Source organism: Nestor notabilis, unplaced genomic scaffold (assembly GCF_000696875.1).
Source record: "Nestor notabilis isolate BGI_N333 unplaced genomic scaffold, ASM69687v1 scaffold143, whole genome shotgun sequence".
In the NCBI taxonomy this organism is placed as follows: domain Eukaryota; kingdom Metazoa; phylum Chordata; class Aves; order Psittaciformes; family Psittacidae; genus Nestor; species Nestor notabilis.
Genome location: NW_009922153.1, coordinates 11,965 through 36,425, shown reverse-complemented (window position 1 = coordinate 36,425; position 24,461 = coordinate 11,965). Strand labels below are relative to the sequence as shown.

The 24,461-nt window shown below is 41.8% G+C and overlaps 1 protein-coding gene across 1 annotated transcript in view; it reads right to left on the bottom strand.

Annotated features, from left to right (window-relative positions):
- MYRIP (myosin VIIA and Rab interacting protein) overlaps positions 1–11,291 on the bottom strand; it is a 50,952-nt gene extending 39,661 nt beyond the window's left edge. Inside the window, exons 1-5 of the mRNA XM_010011472.1 lie at positions 11,159–11,291; positions 9,360–9,440; positions 8,753–8,850; positions 8,345–8,425; positions 6,630–6,779 (exon numbers count right to left, since the gene is read on the bottom strand). Of these exons, the coding sequence (XP_010009774.1) occupies positions 6,630–6,779; positions 8,345–8,425; positions 8,753–8,842 (321 nt within the window). The 5' untranslated portion in view covers positions 8,843–8,850; positions 9,360–9,440; positions 11,159–11,291. The remainder of the gene's footprint in view (positions 1–6,629; positions 6,780–8,344; positions 8,426–8,752; positions 8,851–9,359; positions 9,441–11,158) is intronic.
- Positions 11,292–24,461: the final 13,170 nt, after the last annotated feature.

Genomic DNA, 24,461 nt, shown 5'->3' with positions numbered 1-24,461 from the left:
TCAAAAGATGAAAGAGTATGGGTAATTCCTCTTTCTTTTAATGAGAAGCCTGAGTGCTAATTCAAAATAGATCCTAAAAGCAACCAACTGAACTCTACAAAGGATATTCTGGATCCCCCATGTTTTTCTCCTCACTTCCCTCCTATTTCACCCTACTTCTTCAGTCTGGTTTAACTGGTAAAACTGTAATTTATGCTGTACTTATTTAGAATAAATTTTCTTCTAGGGAAGCAGCCTAGAATTGACAGCAAAACACAGATGAATAGATGCAACTTTATCCATCCCCTCTTCTCACCCACAAATTCTACAGCCATGCTAGCAGTGCAGCAGAAACACTCTGTGAATGCAATTAATGCACAGACAGAACCAACACGTCTCACCCACCTAAGCAAATACAGTAGCAATCCCTAAGCATCACCACCGAATGTATCCTTTGGTAAGTAACTCCCACACCAGGAAGGAGACAGGATGAGCTTGGGAATGCTGCCACTCCACCACAGCCTATTTATCCCTGGAAGTGATTTTTGCTCTGCTCAAATGTATGCAGTCCAGACATTTAGCAGTGTGAGTGAAATACCAAGGGTTTCAAGCATCTGTTCCTTAGTTAATCCTTTATGTTAACAACCCCATGGCTTCTGAAAAAGGGCAAGATCAGGCAGATGAATAGGAGATTTTCACATTCAGCTGAAAGAAAACTCCCACCTTCATGCCCTGACCTAAACTCTGGTCAAGATATCCCAGCAATCAGGGCAAACCCTTGAACAGCAGGCTGGGAGAAAGCAGAGAGGACTGCTCCATCTCCTGCAAAAGCCTTAGAGCATCTCTCCTTCAGGGTCTGCACAAGCGGGCTTGTTGTTCACTACAGACAAAGACATAGCCTGGCTGCACTGGATGCTTTGACATCCTTCTACTGGCCTCTCAGGCAGCCAATCCCCCTAAAAGCATTGTTCCTTTAAAAGGAGTACAAAACTAATGCTCAGTTCATCAGGAGGATGAACTGTGCAGCGGCGTAGTGACACGTAGAGCCACATTTGGCTGTGTGTGTTATTGTGGTTCAGTAAGGATTAGCTGACCTTGAGGAGCCAGAGATGGGTTGCAAAGGAGAGAGGTTATTTCCCAGCAAACCCATTGCTGCTGAGGATGCAAGCAGCTCTACACATCACCACATAGAAGTACAATGCATAGTGTTTGAGGGACTTCCCTCCTTCCCCCAAATAATAAGCAGGCCCCACATGTCATAATGCTATTGCTTTGGTTGCAATAATAAGGGATATTTTAATATTGGTTCCAGAATATAAGTATAAACATCCTTTTATTGCGCTTACGGGGCTAACCATTTAGGAGAGTGTTAGAAGCATGAAATAGCATAGTTCAATCAATGTAATGGATTTATGTGAACAAGTCTGTAGAAATTTGTGGTAAATCAGTTAATAGGTGCTTAGGAGTAGAGGACAGATGTACCAATGCAACTGTAATCTAAGTAGTACAAGGTACCCTTACTCCTTTAGCTGTTAATGTTCCTCTCATGTTCCCCCATGGCCAAGCCTTTTTCTGTCCCCCTAACCTGGAATATTCCATTACACCTCTTAAAAAAACCCCACCAAAACCCAAACATGGGAGATGCTTCCCAGTTGTGTAACACCTTTCATGTGAAGATCCCGAGAGCTCAGTTAGCATCCAGTATGACAGTATTACCATATTACTTACAGATGAGATAGCTGAGCAACTGCAAAGGCCAGATCCCTGGGTATGCTGTAGGACGTCACGATTCTAAGTCACTACTAGTGTACCTCACTGGGAGAATGCATGTGTATAAAAGGGAATGGAAGGAGGAGAGCTGGAATTTTGGTCTCAAGTCGAACTGGAGCCTCACACATAAACTCACTTACTGTTTTTTTTTTCCAAGACAATGCTCTTTCTGAACATGATTATTCTTTTTTCTCATTAATTTCTAGGTTGCTCAGTGCCCTGCACAACCTTTCATGTCCTGCGCTGACCCTCAACTACAACACTGTGCTCAGCAGAGCACTCGCCCATCAGAGAGAATCACTGTATCACCTACTCAAACGCCCACTTGACAGAGGAAGCCTGAAGTGTTCTGTGTTTATTTGCTTCTCGCTGTGACAATATGCACCCTGATTTCATCTAAAAATAAAGTAAGAAAGTAAGATTTGTCAGGCAGCCCAGCTCTGAGCATCACAGGGTTGAAGTCAGACCTTCAAGCTTTGTGATACCCAACAGTATGCTACAATAGCATCTTTAAAATGAAATAAACCAAAATAAAGTGGAAAGAACAACTCATGACCTAAACTATTTGAAAAAGAACATTATAGAATGACCGCCCTTCTCTGTCCTCTCTTCTACTCCCTCTCATGTCTTAAAACCTATCTTGGTTTGCTGGCAGTAAGTGCAATACAGCTGAATTTAGGCCTGCATGGGCTTGATCACATACCCAGCACCCAAAACTCTCTTCTTGGATGCTTGTCAAGTGCATGAATAGCATTATGAAACAAAAAAACCCAGTAATCTTCTGCTAGAGATACATCTCAATCAAACTCAAACTACACAAACAAGTTTAAAAGGACAATGCTGTCATATTTAGCCTTGCACTGATTATTTAGCCACCTGAAGCCTTAAAGTGTGGCACTAATTGCTGAGTGAGAATTGGAAATGCACTTGTATCCTTCTGCTGCAGTGGAAGGAGGAAAACCAGACACATTACTATGGACAGGACTGCCTTGAGCTGAAATCCAGATTACTTTTGCAGTGAGACTACAATGTTACACCTGCAAAGTCAGCAGATGACAGTCAGATTTGTAACCTGGAAAGTACTTAGAGAGAGTTTGATCTTTTCATAATAAATATTAATAAAAAATGACCCATTATTTTCTAAACTACAAACTGCTTTTCCATCTCAAGGTGCACTGTTCTTTCCCATTCTGTGCAGAGAGGGTAGTGCTGCAGTTGGTTGCTTCTGGAAGGAAACAACATTAAATAACATATCAGGATTCATCTGATGGGCTTCTGGGTAATTGGATTCCTGCCTCATTGCAAGTAGGTCCCAGCAACAGACTCTGTGACAACCTTCTGATCCCAGCTCATGTAGAAAAGCTGAAAGCTCCATCTTCCCCATGACATGACACATTATTAATTAGACATATTTCTGATACGGAGTTGTTGACAGGGAAGAAGTGCTGTCAGCTGGTATCAACTTTCTCAGGGTTGTGCCTCCCTGGTGTGAAACAGCTCTGCCACTGCATTGTAGGACAGGATTCCTCCTCAAAAAGGTTTTCTTCAAAGATTGGTTTCAGACAAACCTACAAAGGTACAGAGAACCTGCAGAGCTCCCAAGGGTTTCCAAAGCAGTGCTGGACCTCAGGCATGTGGAGCCTTCCTTCTCTTCAGAATAAATCAAAAGAAAACAGAAATAGGAACAAATAAACCACTGTCAGTGCACTGTGGATCTTGTAATGAGCTTAACCAGTAAATTTCTGCTTCCCCTGAGGTGCATCGTAATGTGTATTTAATGAAATCCTCCTTTTCCCTATATCCCTAGCTGGTTTATGTACTATAAATTATGAATGAGCTGCTGTTTAGATATGCAATCTTTCAGCTGTAAAATAAAGACCACTAATATAGCACTTAGAGCACACCAGGATGCCTGCACTCCAACAATGTTTGTATGGGATACAATATGCCAAGCGGTTGTTTGCTCTCACTGGCAGTGATTTATGGAGGTAAATGGACTGAAAGAGCAGAGAAACATCCTCCCATTGCTCTAAGCTCCTCCTATCCAAACTTTGTACAGCCTCTGCTTATTGGTTATGAGAAACAGAAGGTGCCATCCATCTCTTTTTATGAGATAGGGAAATAAAAATTTCATCCTTGTAACACTATTTTTAGTGTGGGCAAAGAGTTCTCAAAGAAATCTAAGAAGGCGAAAAAAGGAAAAGAGAGTATCTATAGCTACTGCCACACCACAGCACTGCAGTTAAACAATCAGTAATACATTGTGTGTGTGTGTCCCTTCATATGAAGATCAACAGATTTTGCTCCAGTCAAGCAGGTTTCATGCAGTTGGTCCCCTGGCACTGTGCTGTCCTCAGCTTACACAGCCCAAGTTCCCTGCATGCAGCATTTAGTATGTGCTACAAAGAGGCAGTTTAACTTATTTAATGATGATTTCAAAGCAAGAGATTTTGGATGAGGATGGAGGTAATGCAGGGCTTCCAGAGCCCACTGGAAGCTTCTGGCTGATATGGATGAGCTGCACACAGAGATTAAAAGAAAAATTGCCTGGCAGGTATAACCACACAGTTATATCTGGGATTATTACAGCTCCCACTGTAACAAAATGCAATGCAGTAACAAACATGGGTTTCCAAAGGCCAGTGTTAAAGCATGCAACTGCCATAAGTAACTATATGTTGCTAGCTTCACTGTGCTAGAGAAACCACATGTTATCTTCTACACATAAGACAAAAAAATCTAAGATAAATTTCCAGTTTCAAATGATGAAATCCTACCTGCCCTAAGATCTCCTATCCTCATCTCCCTTTCTTCTGTATGTCTTTCTCTTCATCATGTTTCTTCTTCCCTTTCATTTAATCTACCCTGCTTCTGCTTGCTTCAATCCTAGTCTGTTTGCCAGGTGTTGTGGCAAATGGTCAAATTCATTCTTGTTCCTTAATGCACTGTGGGATGACAACTGAACCAAACAGTAACAAATGTGGTGACAGACTCCGTAAAGAGGTAGAAAAATCTTTACAAAGCACTGTACAACACATCTGGGTCTCCCGTACTGACTGATGGCTGCAGGAGTTTTGAAGCTGTTTGTTGCAGCTCTTCTCACCTTAGTGTGACATTTCTGCTACTCCAGCACTTTCCACAATGACTATTACCTCTCAAACCAACGAGCTCCCTCTGGCAAAAAAATGGGACTCAAACGTGTTACTTCAGAACAGAATTTAGAAATCATAGAATGATTTGGGTTGAAGTGACCTTAAGCTCATCCAGTTCCAACCCCCTGCCATGGGCAGGGACATCTTCCACTAGAGCAGGTTGCTCCAAGCCCCTGTGTCCAACCTGGCCTTGAACACTGCCAGGGATGGGGCATTTTCCACTTCTTCGGGCAACCTGTTGAAATGTGTTGAGTTCCAGCTTATCTCTCCAAATGCAGAAGAACAAGAGGGTTTTAGTGTAATAACTGAGGATTTGAACAGCATGTTCCCCTGGGTCCTGTCCTTACACTGAAGAAAGAAAACTCAGTAACTGAGTCACATAGAAAATTAACTCTCCCTCTTCCGGGTCTTACGTTCCACAAGTAAATTGCTCAAGCAAAGCACTTAAGCATGCTCACCCTGACTTGTGATCACTTGGTTAACAGCAGCAGCTTAAAGGCATCACTCCTTCGATCTGGAAATAGGTGAGGACAAAAATGTGAGACTAAATCTCAGCCATTCTGGCCCACAGTCTTTGATTCTGGCATCAATCTATTTTCACTGCAGTGCACGCTAGCAAACTTAGCTTGAAACTACGGCAAAGCACACATTTGGTTCTGGTGGTTCTGCTCAGTGGGGGAGAGGTGCTTACTGGAAGCAGCAGCTTAAACCGCTGTATCAAAATGCACTGGAGCTCATCTATGACTGTTCTCCCTCTTCTACTATGAAACAGCTTATCCAAGCCTATAGCTTATTTTCACTTCTTTTCCCTTGCTGTTCTTCGTAAAATGTTACTAATGCAGCTTGTCAGATTTTCTTCAGGTTTATAGCAAGAGCTAAAGGCATTGTGCTGAGAAATAAGTGAAAGAAAGAGAAAATACTCTTTAGTGTAAGACATAAATAGTGCTCTACTGTTGATTTTACTTCTGTTGTTGGTGGTGGCTGTTTTCTTTAGGATGGCCAAGGAGAAAAAGAAATATTACAGAAATCTAATACTGTGCAAAAGAAAAATATAATACTCAGCAAAAATCCAAATAAAAGCTAAGTGAGCATAAAAACTGTTTGAAGGAAGAAACACCAGGGTATTGAGTGCTGTTAGCATTCAAATCAAGCAGTGAGATTGCTCGTATCACAAACATAGTCCTCCCCAACACACTCACCAATACAACACAGTGTCTGTGCTGTACTTCCATGGCCCACTATGTGCTAGGAAAGAATGCAACTGAGCTACACTATGTCTGGACACAGGTTTAATGCTCGTTCTCAGCAAGAACAAGGATGCTGAGGATGTCGGAGAGGGACTCTTCATCAGGGACTGTAGCAACAGGACAAGGGCTGATGGGTTCAAACTGAAACAGGGGAAGTTCAGGTTAGATCTAAGGAAGAAGTTCTTCCCTGTGAGGGTGCTGAGGCGCTGGCACAGGGTGCCCAGAGAAGCTGTGGCTGCCCCATCCCTGGCAGCGCTCAAGGCCAGGTTGGACGGGGCTTGGAGCAACCTGCTCTAGTGTGAGATGTCCCTGCTCATGGCAGGGGGCTGGAACTGGATGATCTTAAGGTCCTTTCCAACCCAAACCATTTTATGAGTCTCTTATTCAAAGTATCTACACCCCACTGCAGGCAGTAAGTGTACTTAGCCATAAGTTTAATCTTACAGTCTTGTGCAGCAGAAAGCACCAGTACATCACTCACCCATAATGTGTAGGACCCCCTGCGGCTCCCTGGAAAAGTCAGCATGCTCTGATCTGAGACAGCAACCGACGCCAGGCCACTGCTCCTGGATGGTGGCCATTCGAAGTTAGCTTCCGCCTGCTCAGCTTTGCTTTTCTGCTTCTTTATAATCTGTAGGGTAGAGGGGAAGAGAGAAAAAAAAGGGTGCTTGGGAAATACTCTGAGCCATAGGAAGAAAAAAACTACATTAACCCTGTCCCAAGGCAAACCACCTAAGAAGAACATTTGAGTTTCCCTTTGCTTTTACTCCAGTTCATGCAAAGATGATTCTGACACCTTGCATGCATTTCTTCTTATCTGAAGTCATACTGCTTGCCAGCACATAAGCATTGATACAATAAATCATGAGCAACGCCTGTAGGAACATCAGAGGTGAATTAAATAAAGGTGGAAAGCTGTTCCAACAGTAGCAGTTTAAACATAAGCAGCATCTAAGTGTCAAGTATTTTCTCAGACAAGAATTTCTGCGAAGAAACATAAAGCACTAGATATGAGGGGGATTTCAAAGGTTTCCATGACATTGACGGATTTCTGCTGAAAATGAAGAGGTCTTGGGTGTCTAGGCACTGTTTTTGCTTTTGAAAATCTACATTGCCTTAAAAGAGAGAAGATCACACAGACTACCTGTCTCTCTACACTGACAGATTATATCCTGCTGCATTTAATTTCCGCAACTTTTCTGACTCCAGTTTAAAATACCTACAGAATATTATTTGGTGGCATAGAATATCTTGTTAGGCAGCTTTTGACAAATGTGGTAGCAATTCTAGCTTGGCTGAGATAGGCTCTGGACTATCAAAGACTTGATAAGCAGGATTAAGCTTCTAACATCCCTATTAAAAAAAGAAGGCAGATCACTTCCCATTCAGCTGCCTCTGCTCTTCTGGTTTTTCTTTAAAGCCTAATAAACAACAAATTCATCTTCTGATGTGTGATCCAACAATTGTCAAATGCCACATCCCATACACAGATGTGGCAATTAGCTTAGTTCACATGGAGGGAGACCAATGCAGCAGAGTGGTTACTTTATTGATGATGGGGGCTCAGGGGCACCTTCTTCATGCTTGTCCTTCCTTGCTCTAAACTGTACAAACTCAAGGGATATTTGTTCCCACTAGCCCCCATTTCTGTGCTGCATCAGTGCCAACTGCAAGCTTCACAGGGAGAAGAATGAGCTTTCCAGAAAAAGCCACACAAATCAGACACAGGGTTCTGTGATTTTTTGGGTGTCTCTCACAGCATCATTACCAGAGTTCTGTTTTAATGATCAATGTTTTTTTTGTATGTGTTGCAGATGGAGAGTTCAGTAGATGGTATGGTCAGGAGCCACACTTCTCTACATTGGAAAACTTCATGTCCCTTGGGAAGTGAAGTACAGATGTAAAATTCCATGGAGCAGGAGCCTGCTCTTCCAAGAAAAGATGTAAGAGATCTGAGGAAGTGGTACCTCTCAGCTCTGAGGGTGCAGGGCAACAGCTTAGGCACTGGATTAAGTTTATTTCTGTCTAGATGTAGCTGATTAAGCCTATACTGTGATGCTTGAAGTAGCAACTTTTCATTTACTCTCCTTTCTACATTGGTGTCATCCTTTTTGCTGCTAGCAAAGTTAAAGCTCACCAGACTAAAGGATTGTGTTTTGGCTATTAAACAAGCTAGGGAAAAAATGCATGCCATACCTTCTGCACGATGGTTGTGGCCAGCTCTTCTATGAGGTCCTCCTTGTGTTCCTGTAAGTAACAAGCCTCATTCTGCTTGTCCTGCATGAAAATGGTTATCTGTTGTTGCTAAAATCACAGAAAAACAGCCTTTCCACAGAAATGGTACAGATCAGGAAATGGGTAAAATGCCCTTACTGGCACTGTGGAAAGAATTACAGGTTCTTAAATTGCATGTCAACTTTGAACTGTAACATGCATCTTGAGTACAAGTTCATGAAACTCACACCCAACTCTTCAGATATGGCATGAGATAACTACTTCTTTATGTTTTCTTTTTTATCTATTTGTTTTTGTACCACTACCCAAATTAAAAGAAATGTAATTTTTCTGTTTAAATTACTACATTTAATTTTCTGTAAATGTTACCAGGCTGTCACTGTAGGTCTCTGCCTTAGAAATAGCTTCTTCCACTGCTTCCTCTGCAACACGTAAGGCCACAGCAAGGGTATCCATCATGCTGTGTCCTAGGTGAAGAATCAGATAAAAACACCATGTACTTCACATATCCACATTTTGCATGATGAGCTCCAAAATTCAGACTCATATTCTGGACATATATTCAAATCTTAGGGTGTTCATGACAAAGTTAATTTCCTCAATCCATAATTCTGCACATGAAAATTAACACCAGAAGGCAGAGAAATAGGTCTCAATCTATATGTTACTTCTGAAATGTAAATGTGAAATACAAAAAACCCACAAGATTTTTATGTTTCTTATTTTAGAATCCAGCAAAATAGTTCAGAGGGAACCACAGGAAGAAAATGTGTAAACTTCAACAACAGAATATATGAAAATATATGAGCATAGGAAAGGAAATAGGAGAGAAGTAACAAATCCTGGACATTAAGAAAATCAAACTAGCATAAGCACGTATTGGTTGTAATACCAAAGTGAGATAGCCCAGCTTGTTACACACAGGATTGTTAGTATTGTGCTGAATGTTTGAGTCAAAAGATTTTGAGCAGGATACCTTCTGTCTGTCGGTAGAACGTAGAGTCACTGCCACAAATGCTTCCTTCATTTTCAAAGCTGCCTTCAAAAAACCCTCCTTCTGCTCAAAAAAAAGACAGTACTCTGCATTACCAGCTGAGGCATTAGAATTAGAATAGAATATAGAATTAGAATAGAATTATATAAAATTAGAATAGAATTAGGTTAGAATATTCACTCAAGATACAGTGGCACTGAACACAAAGAGGGATAGCCAGAAAATTCCTCCAACTTCTTGTATAAACCATGACTGCAGCAGCTTTTGTTACAGAACATGACTAGTTTTATATGAAAGACCTCTCATTTTGGATGGAGAAAACTATTTGTACAATAAAAGACAGGAAGAAGCTACTAGGTATAAAACTTACATGGCAGAAGTACAGGGAGTTTGCCTTTAATATGACATTTGGGGTTGAAATAGATTCTACATTTTAAAGGGCAACGCTGTATAAATAAGCCAATCCCTAGACACATATACTAGTATTTATCTTCAAAGGGAACAAAGGGTTTATCTAACCCTCACATGGAGAGTAGAAGAAAGTTAGCAATGACATTTAGACTTAAAGGCCTTCCTTAGAAAGGTCTCACAGAGAGTGCACATGCCACTGCAACTCATCATTGCATTGTCCACACTTCCATTCCGGGACAAATGCAGTGACTCTACAGCTTAAGTACAGGCAACACGTGTTATTAACATTCTGAAGGATCCATCCTCACAGTTTTTAATTCCATGTGCCACGACTGCCCTCACTGACACGGATTTTCTTGCCTTCAGACATACTTGTTCTTAACTGTTAAGGAATCTTCTCTAGATAAATGGATTTGATACAAAGAAAGCAAAAAGACTAACAAATCAGAATTGAATGCATGGGTGGTTTCTCCCTAGAAGCCAAATGCCACTTGTTCTAGCCCATTTTGTATCTCCAATTACTTTTATGGGCAAGGCATAGTTAAGGGAGAATTGTATCTCTTCATTTAAAAGGGTGACACTGATACTTAATCAGCATCTTTTAACCATTTACAAATACCAGTACAAAAATAAGATGTGGCCAGTTTCAGACTCTTAAGCATGCAAAACTCTGAGGTTAATCTTAAGTTTTGGTCAACTTGGATGCTGAATGTATCCCATTTACCCAAATTTTGCCTCAAACCCCACAGAAATGTGCTCTAAGGCCAAATGTTGGATGCAAAATTATTTTCTCATTCATGGACTACTTGGAACAGTGATAAATTTTGGAACACAGGCTGGGATATAAACTGCAATTTACTTTACAGACTGAAGATAGAGGAACAGTTCTTCTGTATCAATGGCATAATTATGATTAAACATCCTTTGAATTCACAAACAGGTCTCCAGCCACTTCACCTCTTTTTTCTGTTCACCGAGGTATTTCTTTGATTAAAAAAAAAAAAAAAAAAAGCCTTAAAAAAATCTCTTTTGAAATTATCTCAGATTTTCCACCGTCTCATCTTGTGTGTTAAAGTAGATAAGCTGAGGGGGAATGGCTTTAACCTGCCAGAGGGGAGATTGAGGTGAGCTCTTAGGAAGAAGTTCTTCCTTGTGAGGGTGCTGAGGCGCTGGCACAGGGTGCCCAGAGAAGCTGTGGCTGCTCCATCCCTGGCAGTGTTCAAGTCAGGTTGGACACAGAGGCTTGGAGAAGCCTGTTCTAGTATGAGGTGTCCCTGCCCGTGGCGGGGGGTTGGAACTGGATGAACTTTAAGGTCCCTTCTAACCCAAACCAGTCTGGGATTCTATGAACCTATAGTAAGAAATCTTACCTATTACATCAGGGCAACCTCCGCTCTCCAGTCTATGCTTCTTGTATAAGTTCTTCAGGACTTTGGCACTTCCAAAACACTTAAAGCGGCTTTTAACATTATTATAGTACCAATCCAGAGACTGGGTCCTTAGGAGCCTAAAACAGAAAAATAAACTACATATTTGGAATAATTCTACAACAAATAAACAGGAACAGTTGCCATCCTTCTACACAAAAAGAGATCTTTTAGGCCTCCAAGTATAAACATACACATTTTTGAATACTTCTTTACTGTTTATACTTTTCAAGTATCTGGTATACTGAGGCAAGAAGAAAATAGAGGTAAGTCATGAGCAAATATCTGTTTCACATTACTCATGGTTTTATTTGGTTTTGCTACTATCAGAAGAGGTGCTCTCCCCTTTTACACTGTAAAGCCAACACTACAGCTTTTTGAAAAACACAAACAAGCCTTGGAACAGCACAGGAAGGTTTTAAAAATAGCCTTTATTTACACAGATTTACAGATAATGGCAGAAAATGAGCCCATGAATGCAGTGCAAAAAATAACGTTTTCATAAGAATATACCCCTGCTTCTATTTGGGGAAACCAAAAGAGTAGACAAAGTCTTTAATTAGGACCTCATTAGAGCAAAGAACAGTAGGTGGAAAACCTAGTTTGGAGGGAAGGACTCACAACTGCAGTTCAGTTTCTTACTTTCAACATTTAGCATCATTGATGTCAATAATTCATCCTAATGGATTTGTCCCCAGAGCTCCTATGTTTTTATAAGCCATGAGACACTGTCAAGCTCTGCATCCTTTTTCAAGCGGCAATGGGTGCACAGAACCTGCACCATTCCAAGGCAACACTACCAAAAAGTCACCTATCTCACTGCACACACTGCATGAGTTCAGACAGTCAGTTATGAATGCTGACCCAGCAACTTGAGAAAAACAAGAGATGTGACCCACTGCAAGGCTGTTTCCCCATATTACCATGGGTTTTTTTTGGTCTGATCAGTACTGTTTCTGTAAAAACAGAAAACAAACAGCACTGACTTCTCAATGGGGGGAGAGTGCTTTGCAATAACACAATTTTAGAGTCAGGCTTTGTATCTGTAATGATATTTTCCATAGGTGAACTTTGGAAGAGTCAAAAGGCAAAGAGATTACACATCTCAAAGCAACAATGAAAGAAGAGATTTGCCTCTTTGTACTAGTTAATCTGGTGCAAACACAAGGATTGGTATTTTTGTTTTAATTTCCTCATTGCTGCAGGATTAACACTTTGTGAGTAATCGAATCATCTCATGCTTCTCTCCTACGTATTGGAGAGCTACCAACAACTCCAAATCTGTGCTTTGGTCCTGCACACATTTTACAGAAGATTACAATGCCCCCTCTAAAGCTTATCAACCTCTAATAGTGTGCAAGTTCTCTCCGTGAAATGAGAATTCACACTTAAAGCTGTATGCATTTGAAGAAACGGTTGTAGCCACTTCTTTTTCTGTGCCATAGAGACTAATATGTCTTCACTGTTAAACCATCTTAATCCCTAGGGACATTATTTATGTTATAGCATATTGCAATGGAGCTGAGTTGCATTTTGATGTGCTTTGGGCAGAGTGGAATACTGTGATTTTATGATTCCGCCTTACTCCAAAGTGTGAAAGGTAGGCAAACACTTTTGGGTTAATAACAATGAAACTTGAATGAGTATTACTGCTGGGCTGCACCCCCAGAGCGTGAGCAGCAGGTCGAGGGAGGGGATTCTCCCCCTCTGCTGCATTCTAGGGAGAACTCCCCCTGCAGCCTATGCCCGGGTGTAACATCCAGCCTCAGGTCGCTTGAGGTCTGCATTGAGCAGACTCATGCAGGACAGGAGCTGCTTTACAATTCTTGCACCTTTTGTGGATGTGACAATTCTTCTAGATTAAGTAATGACAATTTAAAAAGCCAAACAACCTCACTTTTGAAATACGGGACTATCCATACAGGACTATTCACAGATCAGAACTGTTGCTCTGTGGGGGACTCCAAAATGCAACACACAACCACATCAAACTGAACAAAGTATCACAAGTGCAAATTTTGAGCAGAAAAACAACATCAATGCTTTAGTTTCCAGTCCTTCAAAGCACTCTCAAGGCTCCTTGAACTTCCCGAGGGGCTCAGCCGTGAGTGAGGAGATGGAGGGGTTGGGAGCCAGGAGAAGAGGCATAACTGCTGAACTATGGCAGAGCTGGGAGACTGGTGGCCAGGGACCCCTCCAAAGCAGACCTGTTTCACCACACTGCTAGGCTGGAGGCAGAGGCAAGCTGCAGTTAACAATGATGTTCCCCCCCAAGTAGGTGATGAGCGCTGTAGGATGACATCCTTGAAGCCCCTCCATCACCCTCTTGCTGTGTTGATGCCATGTTCTACATCAGTGGTTGGGAAACTCCAGCTAACCCATGTGATGGTGTCTCAGGCATTGCCACAGGACCCCAACACGGTTTCTCTCCCTGTCCCAGCCTCACACACACTATAAGGCTCAAGGCTCTTATTTCATTTCCCAATGGAGAGAAGAGGCCTCAGCCTGGTGCCCAGAGAAACAGTAAAGATTTAGCCTATCAATTCTTATTTACCAGTGTCAGAGTAAAATTTCTTCAAACTCAGCATCCTGAAATACTCTTTCTCTGCAGTAGCAATATTTGCCTTTTCCCTTGGGCTGATGTTTTAGAGCTTGTAACATACTGCTTGTTGTAAATTGTTGAATTAAAGTATTTCAGTTCCTTTCAGTCCCAGTGAAATCAAACATAATTCCAGCTCAAGAAAGCAACTTCACATTCACTCCCTTCAGGAAGAATCATTACTATAGCACACAAACACTGCACACACGAATATCCTACCAAGGCTGTTTCCTGAAAATCACACTATATGTAGCATATATATAGCATACACATATATGGCTGAATTTTATATATATATATATGCATGTATATAAAACAAAGAAGTTGTCCCTGTCCCTTACAGTGAAATCAAGACTTTCCTGTGCCAGCAAAAATGAACTTGGCCTGATAATTGCGCTGCAGCCTATATTAATTATTCAGAGCTCAACCAACAGGATGGTGCTATGTAAGGCATTTCCTAAAAACACGCATCCTCTTGACCATTCACTGCCCCAGTTTGGGCCTTTGAATTCCAACATGGAGCCAGGTACAAGAAATAACAAATTAAGGCTAGCATAGAGGGAAAATAAAGGTTTTTGGTTGTTGTTTATGGAAGACAGCTGTATGTGAAACACTCCAATTTGCTTCCTCTGTCTCCTTTACCTTTGAAATCAGCAGTCAAGAAGTTAGATGTAGGAAGGAGCCTGAATAGGTTTGATACAGAAAACGTAGATATACTTTTTGAATGAAAATATATACCTAGGCCCTTCAAAACAAACCTCAGTGAGTTTGCAAAGAGAGATGGGAAGGATTGTTCACTGCAGCATGTGCCAAACCGCAGGAATCACAGAGTCATAGAATCATAGAATGGTCTGGGTTGGAAAGGACCTTAAGATCATGCAGTTCCAACACCTCACACTAGTCCACGTCACCCAAGGCTCTCTCCAGCCTGACCCTGAACACTGGAACGCCTCTCTGGGCACCCTGTGCCAGTGCCTCAGCACCCTCAACAGGGAACAACTTCTGCCTTAGATCCAACCTGAACTTCCCCTGTTTCAGTTTGAACCCATCAGCCCTTGTCCTGTCCCCCGGAGAAGGAGTCCCTCTCCAAGCAGCCTTGTAGCCCCTTCAGACACTGGAAGCTGCTCTGAGGTCTCCACGCAGCTTCTCTTCTTCAGGCTGAACAGCCCCAATGCTCTCAGCCTGTCTTCATATGGGAGGTGCTCCAGCCCCTGCTCATCCTTGTGGCCTCCTCCAGACTTGCTCCAACAGCTCCATGTCCTTGTTATGTCGGGGACAAGCAGCATGTGAGGTGTATCACTGCAGTGATAGGACAAGGGGTGATGGGTTCAAACTGAAACAGGGGAAGTTCAGGTTGGATCTAAGGCAGAAGTTCTTCCCTGTGAGGGTGCTGAGGTGCTGGCACAGGGTGCCCAGAGAAGCTGTGGCTGCCCCATCCCTGGCAGTGTTCAAGGCCAGGTTGGACAGAGCCTTGGGTGACATGGTCTAGTGTGAGTTGTCTCTGCCCATGGCAGGGGGGTGGAACTGGATGATCTCAAGGTCCTTTCCATGATTCTGTACCACCTTCAGTTCAGATTTATACACTTTTGCCACTTATACTCCCCCCATGTTGCCATTTAACAATAAATTTTCACTTACCCAGCACCATGTGCACACGGCTCCATCACCACATCCTCCTTCATTTCTCGCAGTCATCTGCATGTTTAACTTACTTTTCCTATGAAGCTATTTGGGTCTCCTCTGAATTTTAGTCTTCCAATTACATTTCCTCAGAATTAAAGAAGTTCCTTTCACAAAGTCTTATTGAAACAAGACAATAAAGGTCCCTTTTAAGACTTCTGCAAAGGATAAGGCTGGATGTAGGTCAAGTTCAGTGGTTTTTGCACCTCATCCTGAGTTAATCTTCTCATTTGAAAAGAGTCAGGCTAAAAACATCTTCTGGTTTAACTTGGGCACAAAGCCATCATTCTGGTTTGTGAATGAAGGCTGTGAGGGTGAGCTTGGTAAGGACCATTTTTAGGTCTGTTCCCCAGAAGATAAGCATCATGCGGCAGTTGAGGAAAACACTGAAATGATACTGGTATAATTGTAATTGCGGTTTGATCCTCCAGTAGGAGAACACATGTAAGAGCACAACATGCCAGCATTTAACTGGGCTATTTCGCCCTGTATCTTCCCTGTGAGGCTGAATGTCAGGAACCCCTGGCTCACAAATGAATGCATATCTGGCATATTAATCTGACCTTCTGCCTCCAAGAAACATGTTGTGTTTCAGGGTAACTGAAGTGAAAATAAAGATTTTTGTGGCAGTTATGAAAGTATTTTTTATAAAGGAAAGGGTTTTCAAACCCATGCTCCACCATAATTTAGTTGACTATAAACACTAGGGGTGAAATCACAACCGTGGAGAGCTAACAGCAGTTAAAGCAATGACTTAATAAGGGGCAGGACCTCTCTTCAGGCATCTACCAGCAGTAAAAGATGTGAAAAGCCATATCCAATACAGCTCCTCACAGTGTCTTAGCAAAAGCTAATAAACTTTTGCCACAACAACATATTCATAAGGATGTTTGCCATGTCTTAGAGCCATTAGTGAATATTCTTTCTCCATTTTTGCTTTGTAATGTGAGCATCAGCTGACTGATGCTTATTTATTCCAAGCTGACTTCTGAACCTAAAAGTTCAGAAGGCTGCATTGCAGGGGAGCTTGCAGAGAGCTTGCAGTACAAGCTACTGCTGCTTTCAAGCCACTTTGGCAGAGCCTTAGGCTGTGAAAGAAATGGGATCACCTAGGTGTTCCCTTGTCCCCACACATGACGAGCAATACCGAGATCACTCCCAGCACACATACAGCTAGCCTCTTTTTCATGACTGCCAATGCTGCAGAGCTCCCCAGCCATCCACTCTGGTGTTTTCCTATCCTAATGCTGAAAGGTTTTCTTAACATTTAAGTCGAATCCTCTGTGTTTCTACTTAAACAAGACAGTTAAAGATGTTTGCTCTTCCTTCTTTTTTTCTGTTTCACCATAGATCATTCCCACTGTTTTTTTTTTTCCTGGGACAAGGGAAAAAGAAGACCCAAGTGTTCTATATTGTTATTTAAATACAAATTCCAGAACTGGTAGTTCAAGGATTTACCAGTGCTCCTTCAAGAAGGCTAAATGTAACTGTCAGGATATGACTTAGTGCAGTGCAGTTCCTATGAATGAGGTCTCACTGAGAGCACCAGGTATGTCATACTGATACTGAATCTGGGCTATGCAGTGCTGTGAGTCACACACCATAGAATCCCAGACTGGTTTGGGCTGGAAGGGACCTTAAAGCTCATCCAGCTCCAACCTCCTGCCATGCCCCGGGATACCTTCCACTAGATCAGGTTGCTCCAAGCCCCGTCCAACCTGGCCTTGAACACTGCCAGGGATGGAGTATTCGCCACTTCTTTGGGGAGCCTGTCAAAAGTCCTCCTGTGACTCACAATGTAGAAACCTCCAACTCTTTAACAACAAAGTTCCTGTTGAACTAAATCCAGGGTATTTTCACTCCACCTTTTCTTTAAACTGACAATTGCATGGATGCCACTTTCAGAAATGAGGTTTAAAGTGTACCTCTTCCCTAGCTGGCAGATATACCAATGGGCTAAAATGTTGCTTTTGTGGGAGAAATCCTGGCACTCAACTGTTACACCTTCTTATCAACCAGCAAATAACTCTCCCAGGTAAGCAAACCACAAAGCCTGTCATTCACAAGAAGCCTTGTGGTCATATCTGTTCCACTTCCACCCCACGTGCACAGAACACCCATCTCTCTCCATTTTACTCCTGCTTTCATTTCTAGGTTGGTGTGTACAAGCCCCAGATGTTATTGCTACCACTGTGGATCGTTCAGTGGCCAAAATTAGTCTGCGATCCTCATCACCAATGGTGTAATGGGGCCCAAGAACTTATTTTCGCAGCCCTTCTAGGTTTTACATTCAATCTCTGGCAATCACTTCCCCACCACACTGCATTTTCCTCTTAAGCCTTTCATTAGAGTCTTTCACAGCTGATGAACTGCACCTGTCAGCCCAGGTGGAAAGTAAGTAATAAACAGCCACTGAGTATTTGAAACAAATCAAAACAAATCCACATCCAAACATCTCTCTAAAAGCTGCAACACTCCGGTATTGCCAAAATGGAACATTCCACATGCTCACTGCCAAGTGCTTTTTATGAAGATATTTTAGATTATGGGACACATTCATGACATTTGTATATGATCTACAGGATTTATGTTATGACATAAAAAACATAAATATACAAATAATAATATTTCTACTGAGACAAATCTTTCTCCCTTCAAGTAATGGAAATATTTCACTTTATCTGAATCAATTTCCCCCTTCCTGAATCCCTTTTCCCTTTTCATTTCATGCAAAATCTTTTTTTTTTTCCAAAGAAAAGAAATCCCATATCCTGGTCATTTGGCACTAAATAGGTTTTCAGGCAAATCCTACAAATTGATTGACACTGCATCATTAGTGAATTTATGGCACTCACACGCACCAACATGCTGAAGCAAAATAAAAATAAACAGGAATCAAACCAAATTATTACAGCTGTACTGAACACAGATAAGTTGTCATTTACTGTCATATTTGTTTCGACTTGCTACCACACATCAATGTAATTTTTGTTTCCTATATTTCCGATAGAAGACAGGCAAAAAGACAAAAATCTACACTGACAGTATCTCAAAATGAGCACATTCTGCTGCTTTTCTTGAGAAACAATAGCAAGAGATACTCTCAAGTTCTTACTGGAGAGGCATTCATTTCCTGCTGTGCTATTACTACCAACGTATCCTTTGCACCTACTTGCCAAAGGGAACGAAAATTCATACATAAACCTTGTGTAAATCAACTTCAGAATGCAGACAGCAACACCAGAACACTCTCAGGAGCGTTTGGTCACTGTACTTCATGTTCATCTTCATGAAACACAAGTATTTACAGTCAAAATCCAACTGAATATAAATGGCTACGAACAAACGCACCCTTCACCCACATGAGAAATGCTTCCCATGACACCAGCAGATATCAAATGAACCAACAGAATATCAAGCCACTTTGATTAGTTATTCTAATTACCTAAGTGAAGGCTTTGCTTTCTGCAAACTTCATTTTTAATCCACAGATTCTTGAAAAACAGCTGAGCAACAAAAAAAGGTCCATGAAGCATAAAAATTATCACAAGAGAGAAACAAACTCTGTTCCATCAGAAAAAGGTACCCGAGGATAAACCATGCAAATTAATTCTGTAATCCTGATTAGAAAAATACGCAGGGCTTTTAACACAAAGCTCCAGAACACCAAAAAGACAACATTCCTTCGCTTCGAGGTCTGTTTCTGTTCTTCTCTTGGTAGAAAGCTGTGAACAAAGAGCTGTGAAATGCCAGCAAGGATGAGCAGATTCATCACCACATACAGCCAGAGAGAAAGCCGGGCTCATTTCAAGATTATTTAAAAAAGAAAGGGGGAAGAAAAATGATTCAAAAGAAGCCCAAAACCTCAAAACTTTACTGGGGAGCAAAGAGATGTGATTTCAGTTCCTCTTTCGTAGTGGCTAGCTCACCCTGCAAGCCCAACTTCTGAAGGAGGTTTTCTTCTTGGAGCTGTGCACACAGGCTTCACCACCCCATTCTGAGACAACACATTCCTGTAGCTTTGCGATTCCACAGCCACAGAACAGCTTAAGAAACACATTGTTCATTCAGTGCCATGTTATCCAGCAGAAGCAAGACACCTCCAAATCCGAGTTCCAGGCAGTCCCTAGCTGGGAGGCGTAAGGAACATATTTCCTTGCCACCCATCCACTCACTGGGGTAGGAAGCAGGAGTGAGAGGGAGAGATGCTGCACTCTCCAGATAATAAACGTACCCAGACGTGCTTCACATGTTTATCCAGCAGTTGAAGCAAGGAGATTTGCCTGAATTACAGTGGAAAATAGGGCAATGGGGAATAGCTAGCCAGCTCCAGAAGGCGGGCTCAGGCAACCAGCACGCCTCAGGTGCTCTTCTGAGCATGAACCAAGGGCTAAAAAGGACTGAGCAAGGGGATCTAATGCTGTGCAACGGTGCTCTCAACAGCTGTGTGCAAGTGAGCATCTTGAGCTCTGAAGTTCCTTACCATTGTATTGCTGCTTTTGCAGAAAATGAGCCTTCTGTATGTTGTGCTACTTCTCCGTGGAGCTCTCTCCGATGAAGCCTTTAAAACACGCAGGGCGTGATTTTTTTTCCCTTCTTATTTTCTCAAACCACTTCCCCGTCACTGCACTGGAAGTGGTGGGGTTTTCCCTGTTGCACAGGAAATATCTTTAGTTGGCAGCTTTATTGTGCAAGCTGTCCAGCAGCCGGACAAAAGCTAAATTCCAGATTATGGCTGAAAACCATCAGAAAAATTCCAAAGCCTTTACAAATTATACAAATGAGACTTTAATCCCAGCTGGCCTCACTACCGGGCGCTCCACATCTGGGCATACACACAGATGTACTGTTTGTGGGGATTTTCAGCTATTTGAATAATGAAAAATAGAACCATTCCTCCCCCCACCAACATTTTTGTTAATACTTGTATGACAATAATACACCCCACACAGTCCTGCAGGCACAGATTAGCCAGGCTGTCAGAGAAATACAGCTGTGGTGGATGCCCCATCCCTGGAGACATTCCAGGCCAGGCTGGATGTGGTTCTGAGCAACCTGATCTAGTTGGAGATGTCCCTGCTCATTGCAGGGGGTTGGACTAGATAAGTATTTAAGGTCCCTACCAACCCAAAGTGTTCTACAGTTCTATGATTCTAAACCCAGTCCTGCTCAGAGCTCTTGGGTAAAATTGATCTGCTGCCTAGAGGAGGATTCACTTCTCTAACAAACAGAAAGCTTCAAAGCCAAGCAATCCACCAGTCTTCTCCAGGGCAAGTTATTCTCATCTGCATGAGGCAGGGGGTATCCTTATAGGACCACCCAGCTGTGGTAAGATAAGATGTGGTATCAGTAAGTTAGATCAACAGCAGTCAAGAAAATGGAATGAACTAGAAGAAACACTATGAACCAAAAAGGTGAAACCAGGAAGAGCTGCAAAACTACCTGGTCATGTACACAGTGATGATAGTGTGCAGTGGGTCTTCGAGTCCCTTAGAGGTGGCTTCCAACTGTGGTCAGTGAGTGGAGTGCAAACATCATAGCCCTTCTCAGGGACATCCACAATGCTCATCTGAGAAGAGCCCCTACTTCACTAAGAGAAGAAATGCACACCAAGGATTTTCTAGTTCCCATTAACCTGGGATGAAAATACAGTAGCCAAAGCATCATAGAATCACAGAATGGTTTGTGTTGGAAGGGACCTTAAGATCATACAGTTCCAACCCCCTGCCATGGACACAGACACCTTCCACTAGACCAGTAAAGTCTAGTGCTCCAAAGCACCAAAATGCTCCAAGCCCCATCCAACCTGGCCTTGAACACTGCCAGAGATGGGGCAGCCACAGCTTCTCTGGGCACCCTGTGCCAGCGCCTCAGTACCCTCACAGGGAACAACTTCTGCCTTAGATCCAACCTGAACTTCCCCTGTTTCAGTTTGAACCCATCACCCCTTGTCCTATTGCTACAGTCCCTGATGAAGAGTCCCTCTCCAGCATCCTTGTAGTCCCTTTCAGACAGTGGAAGCTACTCTGGATGGATGGATGGATGGATGTTGACTGATGGACTCTTCCTGCCTTACTTGCATGAGGTATTGCAACCACAGCTTTTCATGTTTGGTTCAGGCAAATCCACAGAGGCAAGTTTTCAAGAATAAGGAAATAAAATTCTAACATTTTTCCTACTGTGCTGCTTAGGCCCTAAGTGAATAAAGGGATTTAATGCAGACCTGCTGCACACAAACACTTGTAGTTTCACCTGACAGTGGCAGACAAGGCCCCACTGTGATAACAGGAGGCATCTTTACTCAGGCATCCCTCCTGTGTGTGGTGACCACAGGGAGAGATGGGGCCAACAGAAGCTGAGACACCACTTACTCTCACCTCTCACCAAAGAGAAGGTAGTTCTCTTCTCATAAAATTAAACCCCTCTCATAAAGAAGAGGAACATGATGGCATTTTGGGGAAGCAATCCCAACTATTAGAATTTCTAGCTGAGCAGGCTGGTTGTTCTGTCAATTGCTCTCTGCTGCTATGTCCATCCTTCCGTGCATTTAAGTTGAACACCTTAAAGAACAAATTAAAACGTTCTTTCTCCCTGCACATAACAGTACTTTTTTCAAAGGGCTGTAGGTAACTCTCATGCTGCCCTGGCCCCATTTTCTTGCCATTCTTTTTTCTCAAATCTTCATTTTCTTTCAGAAAACATGTAAACAAGTTTGGAGAACGCTGGGGTAGGCAGGCAGAAGGCAGCGCATCAGTGGATGTGCTGCTCCATTAATGTACTGACTTGCTTTCAGGAGGTCAGACTACAACAAATCACTAGTCCTTGTCCAGCAGACCCAGAGATATGAAAAAGCCTATTACATATAATGCTCAGATATAATTACACAGCCTGTGCAGTTCTGTGTCTGATCTGTTAGAAAAGTAGTGCAGCTGCAAAAGAAACTTCTATTACCTACACACCTACAGGAAAATAATTGAATGACTGTTATTAAGGATGGTGCTACAGATAGAGAAAATATATTTTCAACCAAAATAAGTTACAAATTGTTTTGGACCCCAAAAAAACTTTAAAAGAATCATATAATTGAGACATAGATTAGTCTCCAAGAAGATGGATTAGTCTATATGGAGTCAGATGGATACATTAAATCTGGTACTTGTGCAATAGAATGTGGAATGATAAAAACAATTATCTCTTCCAGATGTGAAACAAAAACATATATACTGGCTACTCAAGGGTGTTTACCCTCAACTATTCTTTTAGTTATGATAGAATCATATTCTATCATATCATGATTCTGTGATTCTATGATTCTAACTATTCTTTTGGTTATGACGAGCTTTCATTTAAAAAACTACTCCTTCTCATTTCCTTCAGAACTTCAGTTTTGAACAGGAGTAGAGACCCCAGGGGTAGGAACACCAGAGAAGGTGGAAAATCAGACAAAAATCAGGGAAAAAAAAATTACTTGAGTTTCAAGATGGGGAAAAAAAGTCTTTCTTCTCTCCCAGTCCCAACGGTGAGGGATTGTACCAATATAAAGCATTAAGAGTTATCTATTTACTTAGGAAAATAATACAAGGACTTAAACTCACATTTGAATCATACTCTGAATAATGACAGGTCAGCGCTACTGCTTTAAAATATTTGGGATTTATACATTTAATCCATCTACAATATTGGTTAAATAAGACAACCTGAGATGCTAATATTAAATACTCTGCAAGCTGCAACACTGGGATTATTTACAGTGTACACCTCAAACAAAATCACAGGCAGTGAAAAGAGATTTTCCAGAGAAAGTCTAGAAACAGACTTAAAAACAAGAACTTCTTTCATAAATAGTAACAGAAGTATTTTTCAGATTGGAACTAACTAACTACCAAATCCTGCGATGCAGTCGATGATTCAACTCCTAATTTTGTGACAGATTAATTCTTTAAGGGACAAAGTGCTGTAACTCTATAGTAGGTGAAGCAGCTAATAAAACTGTTTTACATATATCCTATTTCATGCTTCATTTTTACATGGATTATTACTACTCTTTACGATCAGTAAGTATATACCCAATATCACAGTTATTTAAAACTTACTAGCTCATTGACAATAATGCCATTATCCTAAAGCAATTAAGATCTTTGAAAGTCAGATGATTAACATCTCAACAAGCAAATAAAAGAAATTGTCAAATATCCTTTAAATCCATTTTACAAGTGAAAAACTGAGGCAGCAAAAGACTCTTCCAGTGACTTCGGAAATCTTGCATGTTGAGGAAGGAAAGCAGATATTTTGACTCTAAAGCCTGTGTTTTTGACTCAAGTTGACCCTTTATGCCTTCTGAGGCATTAACATTTGCCTTAAAGCTCTGTTTTCACATCTGCAATTTGCTCAAATTAAATATTTTATATTAAATACTTGTGTGGAAGAGAAAAGGGAACCAACCCTCTCAAAATCTTTACACATGAAGAACTGAGCGAGATCAAAGGCTTGAATAAGGCACTGTGACAAAGCATGCAATCCTTTTCCAAATCCACTAGACAAGCAGCACATCTGAGCCCGGAAACAGCCTGTAGCCAAGGATTTTGCAGATTGGTTCAGTAAGATATACAGCAAGACTTATAAATGGCTGTATACAATGACAACAGTTGCATGTCTTGAAAAGTGCTATCTGCATTAAGCCTATTTAGTTCTGTTTCTACAACAGCTACACTGCTTGGTTCGGAAACGGATCAGAGAAATAAGATATTCCCATTTTACAGCCAATGAGTGTCAAACATTTCTCACATATCTCAGCCAACTCCTGCCATACAAATCCCTTTGTGCAAGCCTGCACTCCCTGTGGGCCAAACACTGGCTTTATTCTCAGAGGATTTGGGATGACACAGAAACCTATGTGCCCCTACCTAGTGATAGGACAAGGGCTGATGGGTTCAAACTGAAATAGGGGAAGTTCAGGTTGGATCTAAG